At 40.7% G+C, this 24439-nt stretch overlaps 5 protein-coding genes across 10 annotated transcripts; 4 read left to right on the forward strand and 1 right to left on the reverse strand.

Annotated features, from left to right (window-relative positions):
- Positions 1-2618: 2618 nt before the first annotated feature.
- On the forward strand, positions 2619-4901 carry LOC145238416 (uncharacterized). The gene is made up of 2 exons (XM_080101569.1): positions 2619-3258; positions 3332-4901. Exons 1-2 carry the CDS (start codon positions 2633-2635, stop codon positions 4818-4820), a joined length of 2115 nt encoding a protein of 704 aa, XP_079957695.1. The 5' UTR covers positions 2619-2632; the 3' UTR covers positions 4821-4901.
- A 1204-nt stretch (positions 4902-6105) lies between these two features.
- Positions 6106-9256, forward strand: LOC145239682 (uncharacterized). The gene is made up of 2 exons (XM_080103063.1): positions 6106-6898; positions 7336-9256. Exons 1-2 carry the CDS (start codon positions 6189-6191, stop codon positions 8891-8893), a joined length of 2268 nt encoding a protein of 755 aa, XP_079959189.1. The 5' UTR covers positions 6106-6188; the 3' UTR covers positions 8894-9256.
- A 797-nt stretch (positions 9257-10053) lies between these two features.
- LOC145237511 (uncharacterized) lies at positions 10054-23369 on the forward strand. 6 transcript variants are annotated; one of them, XM_080100409.1, is made up of 5 exons: positions 10054-10355; positions 10867-11015; positions 20375-21001; positions 21365-22142; positions 22270-22346. In XM_080100409.1, the coding sequence occupies exons 1-5, from the start codon at positions 10275-10277 to the stop codon at positions 22282-22284; spliced, it is 1650 nt and encodes a 549-aa protein (XP_079956535.1). In that variant the 5' UTR covers positions 10054-10274; the 3' UTR covers positions 22285-22346. The 6 variants fall into 6 exon arrangements, with proteins under 6 accessions (XP_079956535.1, XP_079956530.1, XP_079956533.1 ...); XM_080100404.1 differs by having other exon boundaries at positions 10055-10355; positions 21365-23369; XM_080100407.1 differs by having other exon boundaries at positions 10294-10355; positions 10872-11015; positions 21365-23369.
- LOC145237513 (uncharacterized) lies at positions 12356-15184 on the reverse strand. The gene is made up of 2 exons (XM_080100411.1): positions 14580-15184; positions 12356-13750 (listed from the first exon to the last, which is right to left on the reverse strand). The coding sequence occupies exons 1-2, from the start codon at positions 15182-15184 to the stop codon at positions 12571-12573; spliced, it is 1785 nt and encodes a 594-aa protein (XP_079956537.1). The 3' UTR covers positions 12356-12570.
- LOC145237514 (uncharacterized) lies at positions 15330-20275 on the forward strand. Its single transcript, XM_080100412.1, has 2 exons — positions 15330-18217; positions 18573-20275. Exons 1-2 carry the CDS (start codon positions 17613-17615, stop codon positions 19747-19749), a joined length of 1782 nt encoding a protein of 593 aa, XP_079956538.1. The 5' UTR covers positions 15330-17612; the 3' UTR covers positions 19750-20275.
- Positions 23370-24439: the final 1070 nt, after the last annotated feature.

Raw genomic sequence — 24439 nt, forward strand, 5'->3', positions numbered from 1 at the left:
CAAGACTCATGGGTGCCCAACCCGTCGATCGCGATCGACTGGTCGATCTCGGACTGATATCTTTGTGCTGGTACTTTTTCTATGATCAAGATTAGCATCGGATGAATTATAAAAAAATTAGGTTCAATGCAGTGTAAAAAGTCACACCCAAACCACGATAAAAAACGTAAAACAGGGCTCGGAAAATGCGAGTTTTCCTTTGGTAATACACACATTGGAATGGTAAATCCCGAGAGTTGGACTACCCCAAACGTCGATCTTGAGTCAAAAAGATTGGGCACCCCTGGTCAAGACAGTAAGGAAATGAATGCTTAGTTCAGTGGTTCTTAACCGGTGGGAAATTTCCCACTAGTGGGAAATTTAATGTTTTTAGAGGGAAATTATGTGAGTCAGAAGTCACCAAACTCGGGCCCGTGGGTTGAAATTAACCGTTGAAAATTAATTTAATACAATATTTTCCGCAACAACATGTAAGATTAAGATCACCTAGTTTTACAAGGCGCATAAAAATCCAAAAATCGTTTGTTACGTCACAGAAGTTACTAAAAGTATCAATGACTTTGTTATTGTTCGCGAATATATGCATTTGATCTGTTGATTATGATGCAATAAATGACTAACGCAAGCATATGAGATTTTTCAAAATTCCACACGATTTTACTTTCTCATGACTATTCAACTCAATAAGATTGCAGTATACCTTTAAGGTCCCAACCAAATCGCTTCGCTTCAAGTATTTCGATTAAACAATAACTTTTTTGTTAATGTTGGGCACAAAACATCATTATAAAAATAACAGCGGGGGAAATTCGAACTTGATGATTTACTTCAGTGGGAAACCACACAAAAAAGGTTAAGAACCACTGGCTTAGTTAATAGCATGCTGTTTGAAAACATATTCGCGTATGTGGTAAACGTAAATTAAACACGACGCTAATACTAGTATGTTTTACAATTGGGAAACAGTGCTGAGACTGGGGAAGGCAAAATTAGGCGTTTTTAATTGAGTTTTGAAGTATTTCTGACATTCTGAAACAAATCTGCCAGTTTAATATCAGCTAAGCTTATAGTCTATTATCCTTGCTGTATATTATGTTAAAATCGAAATCTCGATAAATAATTTTGTTTCTACGTTTATATTTCGAATTAAAAACGGTGTAAGGGGCACCAAATTGTTTTAGTGCTTAGGGCCTCTAATGGTGTTAATCCGGCCCTGCGTGTCAGTAAAACTTTTGTTTCATGCGAAAACACTTCACTGCTGTTGCTTTGAAGTGCGTCACACCCTGTTGACATCACCATTTCTCATCCGGTTGTAGTGAGATGGTGAGACTTGATCACATATGATGACTAACCGATAAAGAGTTACAACGCATGCAGGTGAAATCATCTTTCTACTACATTTGTTTTGTCTATCTTATGTCGCAATTAAATATGCTGGTTTCATTTTTACATTTGCAATCATTGCAGTTTATGCAAAAATAAATCCATGAGCTTAATAAATTTATGCAAACATTTGGTAAATGAAACGAAAAACGAAACTGCTTGGAATTATCCCGGGTTTGCAGTTATTTTTATTCGTGTGTAATTAATCTTTCCGTATTCCTCTCACGCTATTCTTCCACGAACAACGTGCTTATTTTATTACGCAATTGCTGCATGATGGAACCTCCCTAATGCGAAGGAGATAACCTGCATGAAGAACACACAAGTTCGGGGAAAACTTCAAGTTAACTTCAAGTTTGTGGGCGAGGTCAATAATTTTTCTTTTTTTAATTGCACAGGAATAAGACAATTCGACATACTTCAACGTACTTCAACGTTTATGCACCTTTAGAACATTTGAAATACAACTTAGCTTAGTCGTTTTTGGTCACAGTGTTTTTAGAGTCTGTTTTATGTGCTTACAAGCTTTAAAACATGTTTTGTAAGTGAGTGGATAATATCTGCAAGATGTTCGCCGCAGTAATTCTGTGTTTTTAGCCTCGCAAGCAAGAAAGCGGTATATGTCATGTACTACTTTAGTGAGCCTTCCATACGTGTCAGCAGTGCAGAATTAAATCAAGACCTAATGCTTCGAAAAATTACCCGAAATAGAAATATACCGTGCATGAGGTGAGTAAATTAGAGCAGAACGTGTAGCGACGAAGTGGTGCGCGTATAAAAGCCAACCTCGATGTTCATGTGCACGTGTTGAGGGAACCTCAGACAACAAGTTGCAAACGGTGAAACATGTTGCTGTGATTCAGTGTCTCTCAGCTAAAAACATCGAACTACGCAAATGCAATTAAGAATCACCAACCTGTATCAAGTTGCGTGTTGCGTAACAGCCGAGTTTGTCAGGCAATATTGTTTCTCAGAAGTCTGTGACTTGAGCACACCTATTGTTTTGTTGTCGGGTTGAGACTATTTCGCAGGGGCAAACAATGCATTTGGTAACACCAATAAGACGGATATAGTTATACAATGTTGAAAGGTTGGAGAACGTTGTATACTATAAAGTACACACCGATGGATGGAAGTTAAATCAGGAAAGGCATAGGTTTACGATACTACTATATGTCATCTACAAGCTTTTTTTTCTACTTTAAGATCATTTATTTCCAAGATAATTGAAATTGAAGCATTCTATAACATGAAAGTTTTTCTGTGTCTGCTGCTTGGTCTGGCATTTGCGAGAAGTTCAATGCAATCCCACTTGGATTTGGAGACCGAAATAAATCGATGTGGCTTTGCTCCCGGTTACCGACCTGGAAACGAAACCTTCCAACTACATTGTTGCAACGTCAGTGAAACCAACATGCTCAAAAACTGGAAGAAAGGTTCCTTATACCTCACGACGTATTTGCTCAACTTAAAATCGTGGCAATGTCCTCAGTTCGCCAACGAATGCAATAAACCGACTTTCGATTTTAATCCGTTTTCAAAAACAGTTTATCTCTACTTTTGCAACCAAATAGAGTTTGAAAGTTCATGTCAGAGCGAAGTGTCACGTCTTCTTCCACAGGACACGCCGGTCAGTTCGTTGACGTGGCAAGCGATGGTTGGTCAGCTCGACTCGTCACGTCTTAACATCGAGCAACTTTTGCGACCCTGCACTCAACTCGCCTTGTTCGAGAAGGAAAGATCCGATGAGAAGTTTGGCAAATATCACGAGGCTGTCGCACCGAATTTGCCTTTCTGTGAACTCAACTGGTGCGGAACGGATGACGCGTCATACCGGAACGACGTGATTGACATCTGGAACTGCATGAGCGCTAGGTATACTACCTTACTTGCTAAAAATTCCTACAATTAAAGTACAAATATAGACACATTGGTTTTGCATTTACAGATGCCGTGCCAACATTGTTATCATTTTCATTGGGTTAATCATCCTGTCCATCGCCATCATAACAGCCAACGTCACAGTGATTGCAGTATTTCGTCGCAACAAAAAACTCCGGAACAGCCAGTCTGTTTACAAGCTGTCATTGGCCTGTGCTGACCTCATCGTTGGTGTGATAGTTGTTCCAACTTTCGTAAGTACACTTGGAGTGCTCATGTGGCCGTCAGTTAAAGCAGCTGTGGATACTAAAGTGATTGGATTCCAACTTGTCAATGGAAGCTTGCACAACACCTCAACCATTGCCTCATACCAAAAACCAACCGGGTATTTAGCAACACATCTTACACGGGGTTACGTAGGCTTTGTTGGCTTCTTTACCCTCACGTCGTTCGTAGTTTCAGCTTACACTCTAATGGTCGCAAGCATCGATCGATTTAGAGCAGTTTTCAGGCCTTTAAGGTACAACCGACACGAAGCCGAGAAGCTTGCCCGTAGTTTGAGCATCGTCATATGGATCATCAGTTTTATATTTGCAAGTCTTCCACTTTATGTGCCAGGACTCAACTACAGTCTCATCGCTTCTGTGCTGATCGCATCGTCAGGTTCGGATGAGGTTGTTGTCCTTTACGCCGTCGCTATCGGAATCCCGCTCATAGTGGTGTGGGTCACAACTACATCAACGTATGTAATGGCGAGAAAACATGCGAGAAAGCGAAAGAACATCTCGACCTCTTCACACGATCGTAACAAGAACATGGAACAACGACTTGTCAAAACTCTGGCCATCATGGTTGGTGTTTTCACGTTGAATCTCCTTCCTGCTATTATTGTCCTTGTTGCTTCGATCGGTTCAAGCAACATTAGTTTCTCGAAACCGAAGCAACTTGATTTGATACCAGGATCGATTTACGCTTCGTCGGAGTTTGTGGCAATAGTCGTGCTGGCTTCCAACAGTTTGTGGAACATGTTCATCTACAACGCAAGGAACAAGGATTTTCAGAATGTAGCTGACAGCATGTTTGAGGGAATCAAATCCACCCTGGGAATAACCAGATGTTTGCACCAGATTCGAAGTTCGTGCGGCTCCACCAAGCGGAGGTTGTCTAGTACAGGAGGAACAGTCTCATCCCCTTCCACCAACTCAACCGGTCTGTCATCGAAAAAAACCACCTCCTCTCAGAAGTTTTCATCAACCAGCCCAACGCAAAGCAAAACGATGAAAAGCTCAACATACAGCAGTTCCGCTATTGATGAAGAAAGCGTTAACCAATCCGAAGGCAACAGGAAAATAAAACAGGCACATAGTGCGACATCTGCCGACTGCGATGTAAACTCCAACACGAAATTGCCGACTAATAATGAGTCAGCACAACTGAGCGACAAGTCGGAAAGTGCGATGGCAGATTCAGTGTTCGATTCTTATGTGATCGATGTTAATGCTGATCGGTTGTTCGTTTCAACCATGGAGGGAATCGCGGAGGAGAATGAAGTTTAAAGACTCACACTCTGTATTTATTGTTATGCGACCGACCTTTTTGGCGTGTTTCTACACGAAAAACCAATAAAACAGTTTTCATTAAAACGGGGCATCTTAATTGAAATATACCGACGGTTTGAGGTCAATAGAAATAGTGTGCTGGTTCAAAAAACAGATGATTGTCTTGTTTAGGCTTTTACAAATTTGTCCGACATAAAGTGTAAATTAGAAATGGTTGCATATCTTTTTCCCGTTTCATATTTATGTCATAGGTTGCTCTTCACGTAAAAAGGAACGAAGAGTGTGACCAAAACGTCACGTAGATTATGTCATCAACCTTTAGCGGTTTACTAGAGAAGCGGATGTAAGTTACGCCATATAACAATGGGCAGTGTGACGTCACCTTTACGCAATACACGAGTTAGAAAAATTGCGGCAGGAAACTGAAATTTTCACCAACGCGCGTCAGATGGTGTAAAGCAACTTCTAATTATGACGCCCGTTGTCACGCCAACGCCGGAAGATTAATGGCGGAAACGGAAAGTCTATTAATATAAGTTTTCAGTTAAACTGCTCGTTAGTAAACTGTTGTTTAGATATTTTTGCTGTGCCCTTAAAAGGTGCTTTGAAACTTTATGAAATGATCTACTTTGCACCAGTGCTTATTTATAGATGACACTCACCACAAACATTACATGATAATCTATGTTTGAATTATGTCAACTGATCTGGCATAGTTTTAAAAATCTGTGTTATTCTCAACATTTGCATCTTTACCGATAATGTTAATTAGCAATGGATTATGTTGCATTGTTACTGGTTTTACATTTATATGTTTGCTTGTTGTTTTCACAACCATCGTGTGTAATGTTGTGGCATTTAATATTTCTGTGCGCGGGCTCCACTTCGCGCCAAAACAGTTCGAGCAATGACGGGTGTTTGACGTCACATATAAAGCATGTCATGACGTGTAAAGCGTGACAGGGCCGCGCTTGTTGCATCGGAAACTGACTTAGTAATAAAAAGTGGCATAATGCGAATACTCAAGACGCCTGCCAAGACGCGAACCAAACGAGCTGCGCGGGTTTGTATAGCGGAGCTGATTATCGTGCAGCGGTTGTTTTGCGAAATTCGGTTTACATTAAAGTTTGACAGCAGTGTTAAAAATGTTGTGTTGTTTAGTTTTCTTTGTGTATTTGAATAAAACAGTGGCAGAAATAGATTTGCTAATAGGTTTAAGCACGATATAAAATTTTGAATCTTTGTTGTAACTTGCTTCTACGAAAAAACCCCTAAACCTGGTTTTGTCTGTCTAGAAAGTTAAACTGAACATTGATTTACTAATATCGTGCAAAACTGAAACTAAACTTGAACAAGATAAACGCTATGTGGTTTGCAAATCACTTTGCATTTACGATTTTCGCCTGCATACTGTTCACTCTCGGGTGCGCGCAGATTGATGGCAATTCCACTTCTGAAGGGCCGCAAGTGAAATGCCGTTATGTGCCTGGAATGTATCTTGGAAGCCGTCAGCGCGAGTTAGAGTGTTGCAACTCAACGGTGGAGTATTTCGAATCTCGTTGGGCAACCGGCGAACTATTCCTCACTCGGTACCTTGGATCTCTACAAGCATGGAAATGTCCGCAATTTGAAGTCGAGTGCCAGAAACCAACTTTCGCTTTTACTGAGTACACCAAACTCGTGTACGATTACTTCTGCAACCGCACACAGCTTGTGAACAAATGTATGGACGTTGTAAATGATATTGTGGAGAATACAGCAACTGAGTCACTCCAAACTACCCAGCCTGTTGTTATTGCAAGCACAAGTTTGGAAGGTTCAGGGAATGTTCCAATGGTCGTGGATGACAAATGGAACTCCTCTGTGGAACAGTTGAGACTTCTGCCTTTAGGAGTCGAAGATCTTATGAAACCTTGTGTACAAGTCGCTCTGTTTGATTCAGAGCCGGAGAAAGTAAACAACTACCACGAGATTGTCCACGCTGATATACCGGGATGCGACCTTGTGTGGTGCGGGATTGATGGAGATGTTGCGAGGAGCAGTCAGATCACAGCGTGGACTTGCATGAAACCTCAGTAAGTATTCGCTGTGAAACGTATGAGGTAAATGTTACTAACTAAACATGTATAATCATCTTTACACTTCTGATCAAAGCAGATTGTATAGAAATGCAGCACCAAAATTATGCTAAAAATTTAAATGTCATTCACGTCAATATAGTTTACTTTTAGAAAAAAGGGCTTCCAGTTTAGGCAATCCACCATCTTATTAATAGCAAAGCATAAATCCGTGCAAAATATTCGATATTTTCGTGCTGCATCATCATAAAATGTGTTGACTCAAACATGTTGATGCTAAATAATATGTTAATTAAACGACGAAGAGATGTTGTTGTTGCTTGCAAAGTTTTTAAAAAGTAGGATAGTCGCAAAAAATATTCGTTACATTACAGAATTATTTTACTATAACTATAGTAAAATTGATTGATTGAACTTTTTGTTGTGTTTAACAGATGTCGATCTGGGATTACGGTGATCATGGTTTTCTGTGCCTTACTTGCTCTCATCGTCACTGTAGCAAACCTAACTGTTATAGTTGTGATATTTCGTAATCCGGCAATTCGACACAGCCAGGCAATTTACAAGCTGTCCCTTGCCTTCGGTGATATTCTGGTTGGGCTGATTGTATTTCCTACGTTTATATCAACTTTCACCAAGCTTACTTTGACGCCTCACCCACACGGCAGTCTCGAGACAGTCCAGGGATACAATATATATAGTAACGGGACAGTGGCTTCTAATCTTTCGGATTTTATGTATCGTAAACCGGGAGGCGCCACTGCCACACTCTTGGGCGAAGCCTACATAAACTTTGTAGGGTTTTTCACCACTTTGTCACTGATGGTTTCGATCTATACTCTCACAGTGGCTGGATTTGATCGACTCACGGCCGTGTACCGACCTCTGCAGTACAGAAAGGACAAAGCAAAGATTCTTGCCAAAAAAATATGTGCGGGAGTTTGGGTCTGTTCTGTTTTCTTCGCAACTTTGTCCTTCTATGTCCCCGGTCTGCAATACAACCTCATCGTGTCATTCCTGATTTCATGCGGCGGCTCAAATGCTCTAATCCTGTACGCCTTAGCTTTTGCTGTCCCGATGATTATTATGTGGGTTGTCTCCTTAGCAACATATCACTCGACACGGAAACACGCCCAGGCACGTCGGCATCTCACCAAGGATTCAAGGCACAAGACGAGGTCGGTGGAAAACAGGCTGGCTCGTACTCTCTCACTCATGGTGGGAGCTTTCACTGTCAGTCTCCTTCCTGCTCTGGTAGTTCTGCTGGTTCCTTTGTTTACTGTCAGCGTCTACTTCAGTCGTCCAAGAGATTTCAGTTTGTCATCTGCATCCGCTTTTGTCGCTGTTGAGTTCACCGCCATGTTAATCATTGTCTGCAACAGCTTGTGGAACTTTTTCATTTACAGTGCGCGCAACCTGGAATTCCGTCGCGTCGTCAAGGTCATGTACAAAGACATCGCTGAGAAGACCAAGCTGGCGTGGTGCTGGGATTCGACAGTCATTTGCACTCGCCGGGTGGCGCACGAGGGCGCAAGAAGATTCTCGAACATACCAAGTCTTAGCAACAGCACAGCAGGAGGAAGAAAGAAGAGCCTTGCATCCGAGCTGACATCCACAACAAAATTGCGACGCGAGTCCAACACTATCACCAACCAGACCACGTCACGAGGCGTATTGTCGTCTGACGTCATAAAGAGTTCTGATGCGTCACACTCGAGCACACAGGACACAATGAGCAAGACGAATTTGGAGAGCTCAACTGTTGTGGAAAGTAAGGGAAAGATTTACAAACCAAAGTATGCGAAGAATCCGAAGATAAAAGGTGGGAAGAAGGAAGAGGACGGCAAGGATGCCAGTGATGACTCGATTTTCAACTCGTTTGCGATCGACGCGAATGCAGACAGACTCTTCCTCTCTGTGATGGAAAACATTGATGAGGGAATTGAAGAACCAGAAAACAACAAAGAGAAATACGAGCAGAGCAAAGCCTGAAGCATCCTTACCCTTAAGTTGGGTTCGATTTTATATGAGAATGCAGCACAACATTCCAGCTGAGGCCACCACGAGAAGATATTTTCTTCACACATTGAGTGATGTCGTTGGACAAACAGAAAAGTCTTTTGGTTGCTCCATATTGTAAAGGCCTTACAACGTAATATCTTTTTTCGATTTTTTTTGTACAGGTCTTTTAAAAAAGTAAAATGTTTCTACAGCCTTAGTTCCCACTGTATTTTAACCCACTGTATATCATGACGTGAGCGACTTCCTACATGACAAACTGCTTATTTGTCACATGAAGTTTCGATCTTGTTTCCTGTTGCGTTTCGGTTTCCGTCAATATTAAACAGCTTTGTTCCAAAAAAATCTTGTGCTGATTGTGAAACTGGCTAAGATGTCAGTTGTCAGAGTTTGAAAAGTTACCTTAATTTTTCTGGTTTATCTGGTATAAAAACAAATTGGCATTTCAAAACACTTTATAAACTAGCTGTAGTCTATTATGGTGGATAAACGGTGTATACACTTCAGACTCCTTAAAGTTTTCAGGCTTAAAGTTTTCAGGATTGTAATTACAATAGACATTTAAACAAATTCCATGTTCACTCTGTAATTCTGTAGTTGCAATTGTAGACTTAGATTAAACGTTTCCAACTAGTGTAAAATATACAAGCATGAATGTCGTTAATTGTCATTAACACAACTCATGATGCATGTCATTGGGTTTGCTTAAACGACTTTATATATATATATATATATCTTCTCCTCATAGCCAAACTTAAAAACAGCAAAGCAGAAACTATTTTGTACATGACATGACACATAACTGCCCTGCTGCTGAAAAAAATGGTAGACAAACCAAATTAGACAGGCGGCTGCAAAGATTGTTTACTTCGGCAAATCAAGTCAATCGTCAACAAATATCTCAAAAATGTTTAAGAATTTTTGCTGGTTCATTGTGGTTTAGATAAAACTGTTGTTTATTTGCTTACATAGGTATAAATATACTTCACTCGTCGCAAAACAACCGCTGGAATGAAGCACTAACAACATCCGGGACTGCGATTTTGGCGCATTAAATAAATAAGTTGTAGTTGTCTAATGTCTTGCTAAACTTTAAACGTTTTTTTATGCTAACATGTTTATGTGTATGATAAACACTGCGGAGAAAAGGCAAAATGTATTGCTTTCTTAGTTTAACGATTTGTTGTATTTCTCGTTGGATATTACGTTGCAGGTATTCCGAGGAAAGTTATCAAACTTTTAAACGCTACTTTTGTAACTTAAGTTTTGTTTATCATGCGGAACAATGGCTTGTTTGGCTGATTAAATCTTGTATACCAGACTAGTTGGAAAATGTTGAGATGCATTCAGTTGCATGAATGTTTCTTGGCAACAAAAAAAACAAAAACTGGATTTTTATGTTTTGTCTCAAGCATGTTCTTTGCTGAATTTACAGGTAAGCTGATTGCTTGTATGCTGTGTGATCTACCAAAGAGTGAAACATGATAAAATTGTCATGTCACCAAATTGAAGAAACAATAGTCCACCTGTTATAGTCTACTCATGTGACAATAAAACGTATGAACAGTTATAAAGATGTGTTAAAAAGTATTATTTATTGGATTAGCAAATGTTATAAATTTAGTTCAGTATTATACATGTCAAATTTAAATGTTGTTGTTAAAGTGGCTTTTTATTTCTGCATGTAAATATGAAAAGGGTTTTGTAACTATTTACTTTTACAAAAAAGGTATTTAGGCTAATTTAGTTTTGCTCTACCACAACCAGTTGCAGACCCATTGGATATGTTAAAAAGTAATGCATTAAAAAGACTGTCATGTTTTTGGTGTAACTAACACTTTACAAAATCATAAATTTGTATCAACAAAATTTGTGCTTTACAAGAAATCTCATTAAATATGTAAATTTGTAAGACAATATATATATATATATATATATGTTTTAAGATCAGGTGGTTGGACAGATGCCATTACTGGAAATTTGCAGAAAGCAGGAACCGTACAGTTTTGCTCATTGAGACGAAAATGGACATTTACAACAGAGACCAACATCAATGCAAATTTGCTGCTACTGTACATCTCTTTACATGGCCAATGTAAGTGCAAATGTTTCCATAATACCATTTAAACACAAAACTCTATGTTGAACTGTGTTGTGTCTTTATGTCAGCTTCAATTAATTTGTCCTGTTTTGTCTGTTGAGGGTGCTATTTTTAAATCATCTGGCAAATAAGAGGCCAATGGGACAGAAAAGATTATGGAACACAGCTTTAGTGTAACCAGTATCTTTTTGAGCTTGTAAGTTGCAACCTTTAATTTTTTGTGATTTTTTTTATACCCCTTGTTACTTGAATTCAGCTATTGACAGGAATTGTGAACAAAAATTGTAAAAACTGGTTTTAAAGCGGTACTGTAATCAATGTCTCTAGTGATTTGGTTCAATATAGTGTTTTTATACTTTGTTGTGTTTTATCTGTTTAAAAAAAGCAGATGCCAGATCAATGAGTTACATGAATAATATTCCATGATATTAATCGACTGATTCCATTACTCAGAAAGTATTTTTTGTTCTTGCCTGTTTTAAATTTAAGTTAACAGTTTTTACTGTATTTTACATATTACATTTATATATATATATATATCCACAGCCACAGGTTAGACAGATTTATTACTTTAAAAAGACAACACATTGGACAAATCTATCTTGGACTTTTTTATATATTGATTGGTTGTTTCAGGACTAAAATGTGATAATCCACCAGATTGCCATAATATAATTTTACTACTGTTTAAAAAGCAAAATAGAACCCCCAGGGGCCCGCGAAGTGCTCTTGGTGGGTTTGCGACAGCTTCTTAATTCGCACAATCTGAGATTGATCAATCACAACTTTAAAAAATGCTTTGGTATTTTAAAATAACTTGAAATTTGAAAACATTGCTTATAGATAAACCCAAATACATTGTGACATTTTAACCCATTGTGATGCAACAGAGGTAAATCAGTTGGGATTTTATGCACCATGTGTTGGTTGCTTGTTAATGAAAAAAGGTCAAAAATAGCTGAAACTTAAGGGGTCCGCAACTACATTTCAAAAAGGGTCTGCAAAAGCCAAAAGGTTGAGAACCACTGCTTTGGACTTTCCTTCTGATGTGTGTGTGTGTGCCCATAAGCCTACACAGACATACTGCTTAGTATTTTTACCCAAGTTAGTGACCTTTTAGCACTCTGGAGTTGTCCTTTGTCAGTGTTATTCATCAACAGTTTTACAACAGATGATATTTGGTTTATTTGCTGAACAGTGTAGGGAATACTCTGGCTACCTTTTGTAAAGACTTAACTTGTCTTTTGACTGAGCTTTGGGTGAACCATGTGAGATTTCTGTTGACCTTGACCCTAAAACTCATATCTAAGTCTGTGGCACAACTACAGTTGTCATACAGTATTTGAATATTATTTGCATTTTATACAGGATTGAATATTATTTGCAATGCTTACAGATACAATATAATGAAAAAAAAATGCATGGAAAAGACAGGCAACCCAAAACAGAAACTAAGTAGAACATAAACCAAAATAAATGAGATACACACTGCTTTAAAACAAGATACAAGTTTAATCATATAAGTAATTTGTGTCACAAGGTTGTGTGGTTACATGGCTGTGTTTGTATTATCATGATCAGTTGTGTCAGTCCTGTAGTTAGTTGTCGCTTCAAGATGAATGGCGTCATCGTTGCTGGTTGTAAGTCTGTCTTCCTCTTCTGGTGACCATTTTATCAGCATTTTGCATAGTCTTTGCATTCCGAGCCTTCCTGCACAGGACGTGTACATGTTGATTGTTGCCCTACGGAATTCCTTGTCCCTTGCGCTGTAAATGAAGCAATTCCACAGACTGTTGCACATCAGGATAAAAGCGGTCACAGCCTCTGCCGAGTTAAACGCCACTGCTGACGATTGTACGAGGTTGTCGGGGTCAGACAGGTAAATGTGGGGCAGAAAGAAGCTTGTAACCATGACAACAACTGCGGGAAGGAAGCTTAACGTGAACACGCCGACCATCACGGCTAGTGTCTTGGCCAGATTTGCTTCGGTTCGACTTTGTCGTTTTGTGGTCCCTGTCGGACAGATGCTCTTCCAGTGAACGAGATATCTTCGCGCAAAGCAATATGACGCGACACCCATTGTCCACATCGCTATAAGTGGCACTGCAAACGCTACAATGTAAAGGATAAGTGCTTCTCTGCCCACCGACGAAACTAGTATTGATGCAACGAGTCCGTAGCGAAGATCACTGACAAACAGGGGTAGAACCGCCATCAGTATGGACAAAAGCCAAATTACCAACACCGGTATTAGAGCCTTGGGCATTGTCGATTTTGCGTTGTATTGAACAGGTCTTCGTAACGCATAACAGCGGTCTGCACCTGCAGCCACTAGTGTGTACACAGACACACAAACTGACAATATTGTCCAAAAACCCACAAAGTCAATATAACTGCGCGGAAGCCGAGCTTCGAACAGTCCTCCAGCGCCTCTAACGGTCGACTGCTCTTCCAGCAAGTTTCCGTTGACAGCAACATATCCGGTTACGTTCGTAAGTGCGCCGACCGAATGTTTTATATGAAATTTGTTGTAGAGCGAACTTGCGAACGTCGGGAATACGATCATTCCCACCAGAAGGTCACCGAGTGCAAGGGATATGCGGTAGATTGCCTGATTGTGTAGAATCCTTGAGTGAAGTAACGCTACAATCACTGTCGCGTTAGCTGCTGTTGTCATCACGGCAAATATCAATGAGATCGCCATCATGGCAATTATGCCTCCTCTGCAACTGTGGATATGCGAACAATGTAAAAAATACGATAACTAATTCCTCAAGCAACGCCATAACCTTGCCTTTTCCTTTTATCAATACTAGATCTATAGGGCATGTTTTTTATATATATGTTTCGCTTTGATGGCGTCGTATTTATTAGTGATGTACCGAATCGGCTAAATTTCGATTCGGCCGAAACCGAATATTCGCCGGTTTTGCCGAATAAATTCGGCCGAATCAACCGAATCATTTATGACGTCACGCAAAGTCGTACGTTACGCGTTTGACGTGAAAAAAATGTTTATCTACCAGGCAGCCAGTGCAAAATAGTTGTGTTTCGTCCTTATTTCACTTCTGTGGGGTTTAAAATTGCCTTAAGCATGATTGGCAACCTGCCAATGAATTACTAATTTTTTTGACTACCGTGGGAAAAACGATAATGTGTTGAATAAGATAAACATTGACGCAATTTTCGTTATGTTTGGGCTTTTGAAAGATTGCGTGGACCTTAATAAGCAGAAAAGACACGTTTAACGCTTTAAATTTGTGTTCGTAAAAGATTCGGTTTCGGCCGAATCGCAACAAATTATTCGGCCGAAACCGAATCTTTGCAAAAATGATCGATTCGGCCGAATAAATTCGGCAAACCGAATATTCGGTACATCTCTAGTATTTATTACCAGTGGCTAACGTCCAATCAAATCATCTTTTCACGGCGCAGTGCGTTTATTAGCCAAAAAAGGCTGTTGCGTTTGTGGGTGAGGATATCCTAATTATACCGGGCATTTTGCTATACACCTGAAGGTACTCGTTATATAGAAGTAGTACAGAAGTGGCGACGAACCTGTTTGGCATGCAAGTCCACACCGATACGCGTCCAGCCTCAACGACGGAGTTATCAAACCCACACCACAGAAAATCGCAAAACGGAACCAATGGTTCGATCACTTCGTGGTAATTTCCAAATCCACCTACTTCATACATTGCCGCTTGCACGCAAGGCTCTGCTAGCTGTGATGATGTGAGACTTGATGGTTTTAGTTTTGAAATCGAGGATGTCCAGTTGGTGTTGATTTGGTTGGCAGCAGATGTAACAATTGGTAAACATTGCGATTCGAATAAAGTTTGGTTGCAAAATTTCTTGTAGGTCAATCTTGCGAATTCGTTGTATGCAAAGGTTTGAATGCTACACTCTCGTTCAAACTCGGAACAATTCCATGTTTGTAGTGTATTTAGAAACGTTGTGAGATAGGAGCGTCCCCACGACCATTCATACTTGAAGTTTTCATACACAACCGAGCAGCAGCGGTTCTTTTCTTCATTAGAAGGAAATATAAAATTTGGTGCAAATTCGCATGTGCTATTGTCGGTGGTCCTTGCAGCTATTAATGTCGGCATTAAACATTCAAAGCATAGAACCAAAAAGACTGCTGAACTTGTATATTCCATGTTTGCGTTAAATCTAAACAGCAGTGTGTTAATTTGTGAGCTTCTACATTCTTAACAAATCCTACAGCTGTCTTGCCCTCTCTCTGGGAGCATTTAGATATATATATATAACATTTATTTTTACATCAAAAAGTTTATATAACATAAATGCTACAGCCGTTTCTTTCGCAGATTGAACAACAAATATGTTTGCGTTACTGTCTTGCTAAACGCCTTTCTCGTTGAACGACGCTGTCTGGCAGATTAAATGTATATCGCTGGTTATAAAAAACCTCCATACGTACAAATGTGAATGGCTTGCGGCAATATCACAACACACAATGCAATCAAATTAGTTCGTTTTAAAACTAAGTCCAATATTAGACTTGTTCGATTTGTGACTGGCCTTTCACACACATCCGAAATTCCTTGAAACCGCCTAAATTTGTTTTTCAATTCGTCTTGTACGTCACAAAACCGCTAAGTGAATTTGGCAGAAATATATTTGGTCGTTTGTCGAAAGTGGGCGAGGCGTTTAGCAAAGAAAGAGCAGACGTTTGCTGCGTCATAATGTACTTTCATGCGTCATTAATATCGCATTTGACAAGTGTTAGGAAGTGAAGCAATATATAAATGTTGTCCGTTAAATGATGTGAAGTCGCTACGTCAGTGCGGAATACGAAAGTAGATTCACTCACACGCCCCAAAATCGTGTCTTCATTACGTAGTTGAGGCTGCTTGAAGCTAAATCTGGAAAGCTCTCCCAACCGGGTCGTCTTAATGAGTTGATAACCGTGAAAATATATTTCAAAAAATAAAATGGCGTCTTGAGTTAATTTTTGCGAAATTTACTCGTTATGGGAGATTCGTTTTAATATGAATTGTGCGCATGATAATTAGTTTTATTATGACATTAATTGTCGAGTTGTTACGGCTAGAACCACCAGTAGCTTATTTACGCTAATTACAAAAGCATTCACAATGGATTTGTAGATTCTCTCCGTTCCCAATTTGCCTCCTGCCCACTAATTTGATGCTATAAAAAACCACCTTGCTTGATCAAAGTCTTTGCTCAGGTGATTTCAACTTTTGCACCAACTAATGCTGGTTACCTGCCAGCTGTTTCGCGATTAACACTGGTTACGCTTGTACTGCTATAAATATCAGGGCCCTGAGGCTAGTTTTTGCTTGTAAATGACGAGGGCTTAGCAATTCGGTCGACACAGCTTATACTCGCGCCGGTTAATTAACCACGAAGCTAACATCCACTAGGCTTTGACGGCTCAAGCAAGTAGAATTAATATTCCGCAATATAACAAATAAGGCAGCATTTGATGATTCATTCTATGCCGTGTATGATGCTGCACATAGTGACGTAATTGAGAAAGAAATATAGTTAGTTGTTATGAATCAAGCAGATAGCTTAGCGCATGTTTGTGTATATTGTAATCAAGTACTTTGTAAAGTGTGTGTAAAAATATGTTTACATTTAAGTTCGCATTATATTTGTTGCATCTGTCTGCTATTGCGTGTCCTTGGTGTTTCCAGTTTGGCCCGTGTAATGCTTCACGTGATGTCCATTTTTTGTTTGGACGCATTAAGGTTTGGTGAAAAGATTTTCCCGGAATTATTCCGGTTTTAAACGTAAACGCTGGAAACAATTTCATTAAAGCATGTTCGCTGTGTTACTCAAGGCACAGTGTCGATTCAGCTATGTTTGCTGGTTAGTTTGTTTCGTAGAAGTAAGTTATTTGCGGTCCCTCCCATTTTTACCGAAACCCAAAGCACGTACAAAACATTTTGACGTAAGCATAAGCGTCATATGAAAGAGTAATGCATGTTAATAGTCGTGCGTTGTCCTTTGTAGCGAGTCTGATATGGTGGAGAAGGTTGTACAGTGATTTACCAAACCTTTGTAATTGGCCTGTGGCGTGCATACAGAGCAATGCGTTAAAGATGAGAACGTTAGAGTCCAAAAATAGCCACCAGGCTTGACCCGTGACAAGTGGGGAGTAAATCTGGGTAGTTCACGTATTTGGCATCGTTCTCCGTGTCTACATGTTGTAATGTCTGCCTTCTGATTCAGTTGTGTATATTGTTTTGGTCATGCATAATTCGTTATGTTGTGTTTGTGAGTTTAACCTCACATGTACTTAACTAAAACTTTTGATTATGTTGTCTACAATGCACTTGATGAAAGCCTACAGTGGTGACAGAGTAGCAGAGTAGCCGCAGAAAAAGTCCAACGCAGTGCATTGAGAATGCTTGCACGTTTTTTAGCCACTGTGTTGTAGAAATATAACTTTTGCACTCTCTTGTCTGCATTGTATTTACTGCCACAATAACAGCATATTAGTTTCATATGCGTTGTGGTTTTTGGATTTAACTCTTTTTAACTTGGCACACTTGTTTGTGTACTTTTTCAGTTATTTGCTTTGCATTCTGCATCATGTCAGTAGCAAGGAAGTTTGTAACCTTGCTTGTGCTGGTGTTAGCGATTGTTGTGGTGGGTTGTAAAGCTAACCACCCTGTCAATTGTGAATACGCTCCAGGAATGAACGTTAACACGACCGTGTGTTGCGATTACGTGTCCAGACAATTTTCTTCCTACTGGGCGAGTGGCGAATTTTATTTGACGTCATACCTGGCAAGTTTGAAGGAGTGGAACTGCAAACAGTTTGACAAGGAATGTCAGCAACGGACTTTCGCGTACACCCGGTTTAGCGGTCTTGTGTACGACCGGTTCTGTGGCGACAATGTTCTGGTAGAGCAATGCAGTGCAGAGGTTATTGGGGCGACTCTGGCGCAGAATTCGTCACTTTCCAGAACTTGGCAGAACGCTGTAAACGGTTTGGACGCCACAAAATTGTCGGACGATCAACTGCGAAGTCCGTGTTTGCAGATTGCCATGTATGAACGAGATTCAGGAGGTTTTTCACATTACCATGAAGTGATTCAACCATTTACTCCCTTCTGCTCGTTCGTGTGGTGTGGTTTTGACGAGAAACTTGTGAAGGAAGGCAGAGTGTCGGTGTGGACGTGTTTACCACAATCGTAAGTTGGATGATATGTTGTGCGTTGCAAGCAAGATAATGTGAGCCTTTCAAACATAGCTTACATTAAAAGCAACATGGGGATCAAGATCTGGTCCAGAGTAACTGCATAATTTAAACAAGTGGTAAAGCAAATAAATGATAGATAAAAAAGTTGCAACTGTAACAAGTTTATATTGTGTGCTGTAACATCGAAAACTTAAAATCATGGCCCATATGCAACATGCATGCCTATCATATCCGGTGATGTCACGAACACGTGACTGTCAATTGTTTATGATGTTTATGTATCCGGGTTTATGCAGACAATCCTCGAAGCCTCTTCCGTGTTTAAATCTGCTGTGTTTATGTTCCAGATGTCGGTCAAGCATTATAGTAATGATGGTCTTCAGTGTGCTGCTTGCAATTGCAATAATCGTTGCCAACGCGACCGTCTTGTCCGCTTTGGGGAAATACCCTCGCATACGCCACAACCAAGCTATTTACCGCTTCTCTCTGGCGCTCGCCGACATCGTGGTTGGTTTGATTGTGTTCCCTACATTCGTCAGCAGTCTGTACATGCAATTCCACGGCTCACACGAGCTCGGAAAACTACGCAATGTCACTGGTGTTGTTGTCAACGGCTCGCTGGTTCCACAACAGTTTGCTGTACGCGACCCTAGCGGCCAGTTTTCCAACCGCGTTCCACGCCAGTACCGTAACTTCGTCGGATTTTTCACAGTCCTGTCACTTTCGGTGTCGATTTACACATTGGTTGCGGCTGGAATTGACCGCTGTGTGGCGCTCTCGTTCCCAGCTCGTTACAGAAAAACGTCGAAGGTTCCAATCGGCTTGATTGCGAATATTTGTATTTGGATTCTTTCTGTTATATTTGCTGTTCTCCCGTTTGCTGTGGACTTACTGGGTTACACGCTGGTTGCGTCCATACTTGTGTCATCATCCGGCCCGACAGTTCTAATCCTTTACATCATAATCTTCGTGATTCCTCTAATTCTCATGTGGACTGTGACCATCGCTTCTTACGTCATATCGCGGAAATACGTCATCAGCTGGAGGCGGTATTCGGTCGGTGACGATCCGACAAACGGACAAGGAGCAAGCGAGAGTCAGTTGGCGAGAACATTTGGAATCATGGTCGGTGTCTTCAGCTTAAGTCTCGTTCCTTCGATCATCGTGTTGATCTGTGGCGCCACCTTGAGCACGATCTACTACAACAGACCGAACGAATTGATCCAAGAGTCCGCTGTCGCTTACACGTCAACCGAAATCGTGGTGATATTTATTCTGATGTGCAACAGCTTGTGGAATTGCTTCATCTACAGCGTGAGAGACCGGGACTTCAGGGCAGCATGCAAGGAGATGTACGGGAATGCTGGTGCGATGGTTGGATTAAAGTGTTGGCAAGTTGAAGAGGTGGAGAGGACGAATGGTGTCGCAATGGAGGGGGGAAATTCTGACGACAACTTTCCACAAACGCTTGCTTCTGGCGTTGATAAGACCGTGGTGGATAACGCTCAAACCACTACCATATAATTTGCCTCTACTTTATCGCGCCATGATGATTTCGACTTGTTTTCAATGGTTGGCTTCTGGTTAAAAATGCTGATGGTGATTGTCAATAACTAATGTCTGCGTTGTCTGCGGTGAATGTTGTTTGTTACCATCACAGACTGTCAACCTTCACGTGTCGTTGTGTGAATTTATCTACATATGCAAGTTGTGAATGCCTAATACTTGCCCGTCAAATATCAACGTTGATATGAAACTTGTACATATTGTCCTTTGTTGGTTTTTACGGTTTACGATGGTTCCGTAAATTCTAAAAATAACACCAACTTGTTTCCGCTGTGAAGAGGTTTTTCATCATGAAGATAGTTTACGTTGGGGCTAAGAGGGCGTGCATGCCTCAACCTATTTACGAGAAAAGATTAAATTATGCGTAACGAGCTTCGTGCAGTCAGCGGTGCCGGGGATTTGGCAGTTGACAAACCTAGGTAGAAGCCATTTGTTGCTGCATTACTGATTTACTTGCTTAAACAACGAACTTGAATGTGAGAAATTTGCAGTGCAGCTTTGTAGGTGGTGTCGAGGGCCTTTGTGGGGTTTAGTTTAAATCTCCCTTTAACCAGCCTCAGGACTTTGCTTTGTTCTTTTTCAGTTCCTGGTTTGCATTCCGCAACATGTCTGTAGCAAGGAAATTTGTAGCTCCGCTTGTGCTTGCGTTAGCGAGTGGTTTGGTTGATTGCAAAGCTCAGCAACCTGTGAGTTGTGAATACGCTCCAGGAATGAACGTCAACACGACCGTGTGTTGTGATTACGCGTCCAAGAACTTTCACATCTTATGGTCGAGCGGCGAATTTTATTTGACGTCATACCTGGCAAGTTTGAAGGAGTGGAACTGCGATCATTTTGGCAAGGAATGTCGGCAACGGACTTTCGCGTACACCCGGTTTAGCGGTCTTGTGTACGACCGGTTCTGTGACTACGATGTTCTGGTAGAGCAATGCAGTGCAGAGGTTATTGGGGCGACTCTGGCGCAGAATTCTTCAATTCCAAGAACTTGGCAGAACGCTGTAAACGGATTGGACGCCACAAGATTATCGGACGATCAACTGCAAAGTCCCTGTTTGCAGGTTGCCATGTATGAACGAGATTCAGGAGGTTTTTCACATTACCATGAAGTGATTCAACCATTTACTCCCTTCTGCTCGTTCGTGTGGTGTGGATTTGACGAGAAACTTGTGAAGGGAGGCAGAGTGTCGGTGTGGACGTGTTTACCACAATCGTAAGTTGGATGATGTGTTGTAGGTTGCAAACAAGATAATGTGTCAGTTATAAACATGAACCACGTCAAAAATAACTGGTTTGACCTAACGTATCTGTAACTGTAAAATTTAAACATGTGGCGAGGCAAATAATTGGTAAATCCCAAATGTTGCAGCTGTGAGCGGTTTGTATTGTGTACTGTCGCGCCGAAAACTTTAAATCCTGGCCCATATGCAACATGCATGTTTGTCATATCCGGTGGCATCACGAACACGTGACTATCAGTTTTGAGCTGTTGATTACGATGTTTATGTGTTGCGGTTGATTTGCAGACAATCTCTCTAGTATTCTAGTATTTCAATCTGTTGTGTTTATGTTCCAGATGTCGGTCAAGCATTATAGTAATGATGGTCTTCAGTGTGCTGCTCGCCATTGCAATAATCGTTGCCAACGCGACCGTCTTGTCCGCTTTGGGGAAATACCCTCGCATACGTCACAACCAAGCTGTTTACCGCTTCTCTCTAGCGCTCGCCGACATCGTGGTTGGTTTGATTGTGTTCCCTACATTCGTCAGCAGTCTGTACATGCAATTCCACGGCTCACACGAGCTCGGAAAACTACGCAATGTTACTGGTGTTGTTGTTAACGGCTCACTGGTTCCACAACAGTTTGCTGTACGCGACCCTAGCGGCCTGTTTTCCAACCGCGTTCCACGACAGTACCTTAACTTTGTCGGATTTTTCACAGTCCTGTCACTTTCGGTGTCGATTTACACATTGGTTGCGGCTGGAATCGACCGCTGTGTGGCGCTCTCGTTCCCAGCTCGTTACAGCCAAAAGTCGAAGGTTCCAATCGGCTTGATTGCGAATATTTGTATTTGGATTCTTGCTGTTATTTTTGCTTCGCTTCCTTTTGGTGTTGACTTATTAACTTACCGGTTTCTGGTGTCTACACTCGTCTCATCATCTGGTTTGACGGTCATTTACCTTTATATTGTGATCTTTGTGATTCCTCTAATCCTCATGTGGACTGTGACCATCGCTTCTTACGTCATATCTCGGAAATACGTCATCAGTTGGAGGCAGAACTCGGTCGGTGACGATCCGACGAACGGACAAGGAGCAAGCGAGAGTCAGTTGGCGAGAACGTTTGGAATTATGGTCGGTGCCTTCAGCTTAAGTCTCGTTCCTACCCTTGTTGTGTTGGTATTTGGCGCCACTTTGCCTACTATCTACTATGACAGACCGACCGAGATCGACCAAGAATCCGCTGTTTCCTTTATTTCAGCTGAAGTCGTGGTGATATTTATTCTGATGTGCAACAGCTTGTGGAATTGCTTCATCTACAGTGTGAGAGACCGGGACTTCAGGGCAGTATGCAAGGAGATGTACGGGAATGCTGGTGCGATGATTGGCTTAAAGTGTTGGCAAGTTGAAGAGGTGGAGAGGACGAATGGTGTCGCAATGGAGGGGGAAAATTCTGACTCTAACTTTCCACAAACGCTTGCTTCTGGCGTTGATAAGACCGTGGTGGATAACGCTCAAACTACTGCCATATAATGGTCACCTATGCCGTAAACCCATGTTTCTGTTCATGACAAGTGCTCACGATAGTTTGCTGGTCATAAATACTCAGCAATATTCATTGTACATGCCATTTGTCTGTTCGTAAATTGGAAACTATATGTCATATATATTAGTGTGTGTAACGTTCTTCCTTGCACAATTCGATTAAAAATCTTCATACCGGTTATACAAAATAATGCATACGATGGTGGTTGTCAAATTTATGGATCAATTTTTCGTAATGTAGAGGGCTTGTAGCAATGATACTTAAACTGTGTGATGTAGTCGTGAGAGATTTCCAAGTGTGCTGCGAAAAATCCGCTATTTTAAAGTGCAAATTTTTGTCTTGTGTTTTAGGTCTTGGCATAATGCGGGCATATGTAACAAAGTTTGAACGCTTAGTTTTTGTTATTGTAAAAAGCATGATAGCGAAGCTTTCCCATCATACTAAGTTGCAAATTGATTAGCTTTGAACAACTTATTTATGGTCGACCGGCAAAGTGTGCCGCGGAAAAAAAGTTTCTTATTGCGCAATGGTTGAACAGTTTGTGAAGCAATAGCTATAAGTTCATGGTTGCCGTCGACCCAAAGCTAAAATTTAGGACAGCATTGGAGACACTACGATCATAGGCGCCGAGTGGGCGGTGGCGGGGTGGCGCCGCCACCTTGGGATTGTAAAGCACGGTGGCGGCCACCGTGGATATTTTGATTTGTCTGTAGCGGTATAATACGAAACATCGTAAAATCTCAGGAAATTTAGCAATAATTTTGCTTTTACACAAGCATGCTGACATATAAGCAACAAAACGTGTCGAAACTGCAACTTGCTTTGGTCAGTGCTTTGTTTATGACGTCAAACACACAATTGTTGGCAGTGAATGTATGGCCATTATATTGTACTGTAATAAAATGTTATTTAGGTGATACAAGAGCAACAACTTGACGAAACATTTTCTGAGCGTTGCTAAACCAATCAAAACGTTAAAGCAAAGTGTTTCAAATGAACATTAGTATAATTTTTTTTAAGACTTTGACGAAAGTTGCATTCTTTAAAAAAAAATTCTGCTTTGAGTTGGAGCTCGTATGGTTGCACGCTTTAGTTACGTCACAAAAAGTGACGTCATAATTTACGTCCGCCATCTTGCATTTTTGTAAAACTCGGCGCCTATGACTACGATTTTAGCAAAAACTTAACCAAACTATGTCTCGGAAATATTTGTTTTGGGCAACTAATATTAAACATCTTATTTTTGAGCTTTGCTCATGTCAAACGCTGAACAATTAGTGTTGCAAACCAATTTTGCAAGTCACTGTGCTAATAGTGGTGTTTGCTTTTAATGTGAATACGTTTGCGATTATAAATTTAGTCCCAAGCCGTGAGGTAAAATAAAATGTCAAACGTCGTAAGAAAGTAAGAACGCGAGTTATAAATAACGAGGCCTCTTGGAAAATATGGTAATCAATTATTACAGATGTCGTCCACCAAAATAAAACACAAACCTTAGAAATATGGACCATACTTGCACAAAGTGATGTTTATGAAGAGATCTTAAGCTTACATTTGTTGTAGTGTATCGTTCACATTTCCAAACAGTAACTCAACTGTTTATTCCGTGCTTCAATTCCTAGCAATAGCACGCTTAAACAGTAAAAAAAAACCGACTTTCAATTGTAACCACAAAGTTGTTGCGGAATTTGTAAGGCCAAACCACTGTTTGTCAATGTGTGGTGTTGCATTTGATAATCAACAAACCAAATCACGTCGCGTACTCATCAAGAAAGGTAATTAATCATAGCAAGTCACGGTGCAAACATCTATTGCCCTGTTTACTGGTGATGGTCCCGTTACTATGTTGTCGCGATTGTTGGTTGTTTACAGTTTTGGAACCCAG

Source organism: Phallusia mammillata, chromosome 7 (assembly GCF_965637545.1).
Source record: "Phallusia mammillata chromosome 7, kaPhaMamm4.hap1.1, whole genome shotgun sequence".
In the NCBI taxonomy this organism is placed as follows: domain Eukaryota; kingdom Metazoa; phylum Chordata; class Ascidiacea; order Phlebobranchia; family Ascidiidae; genus Phallusia; species Phallusia mammillata.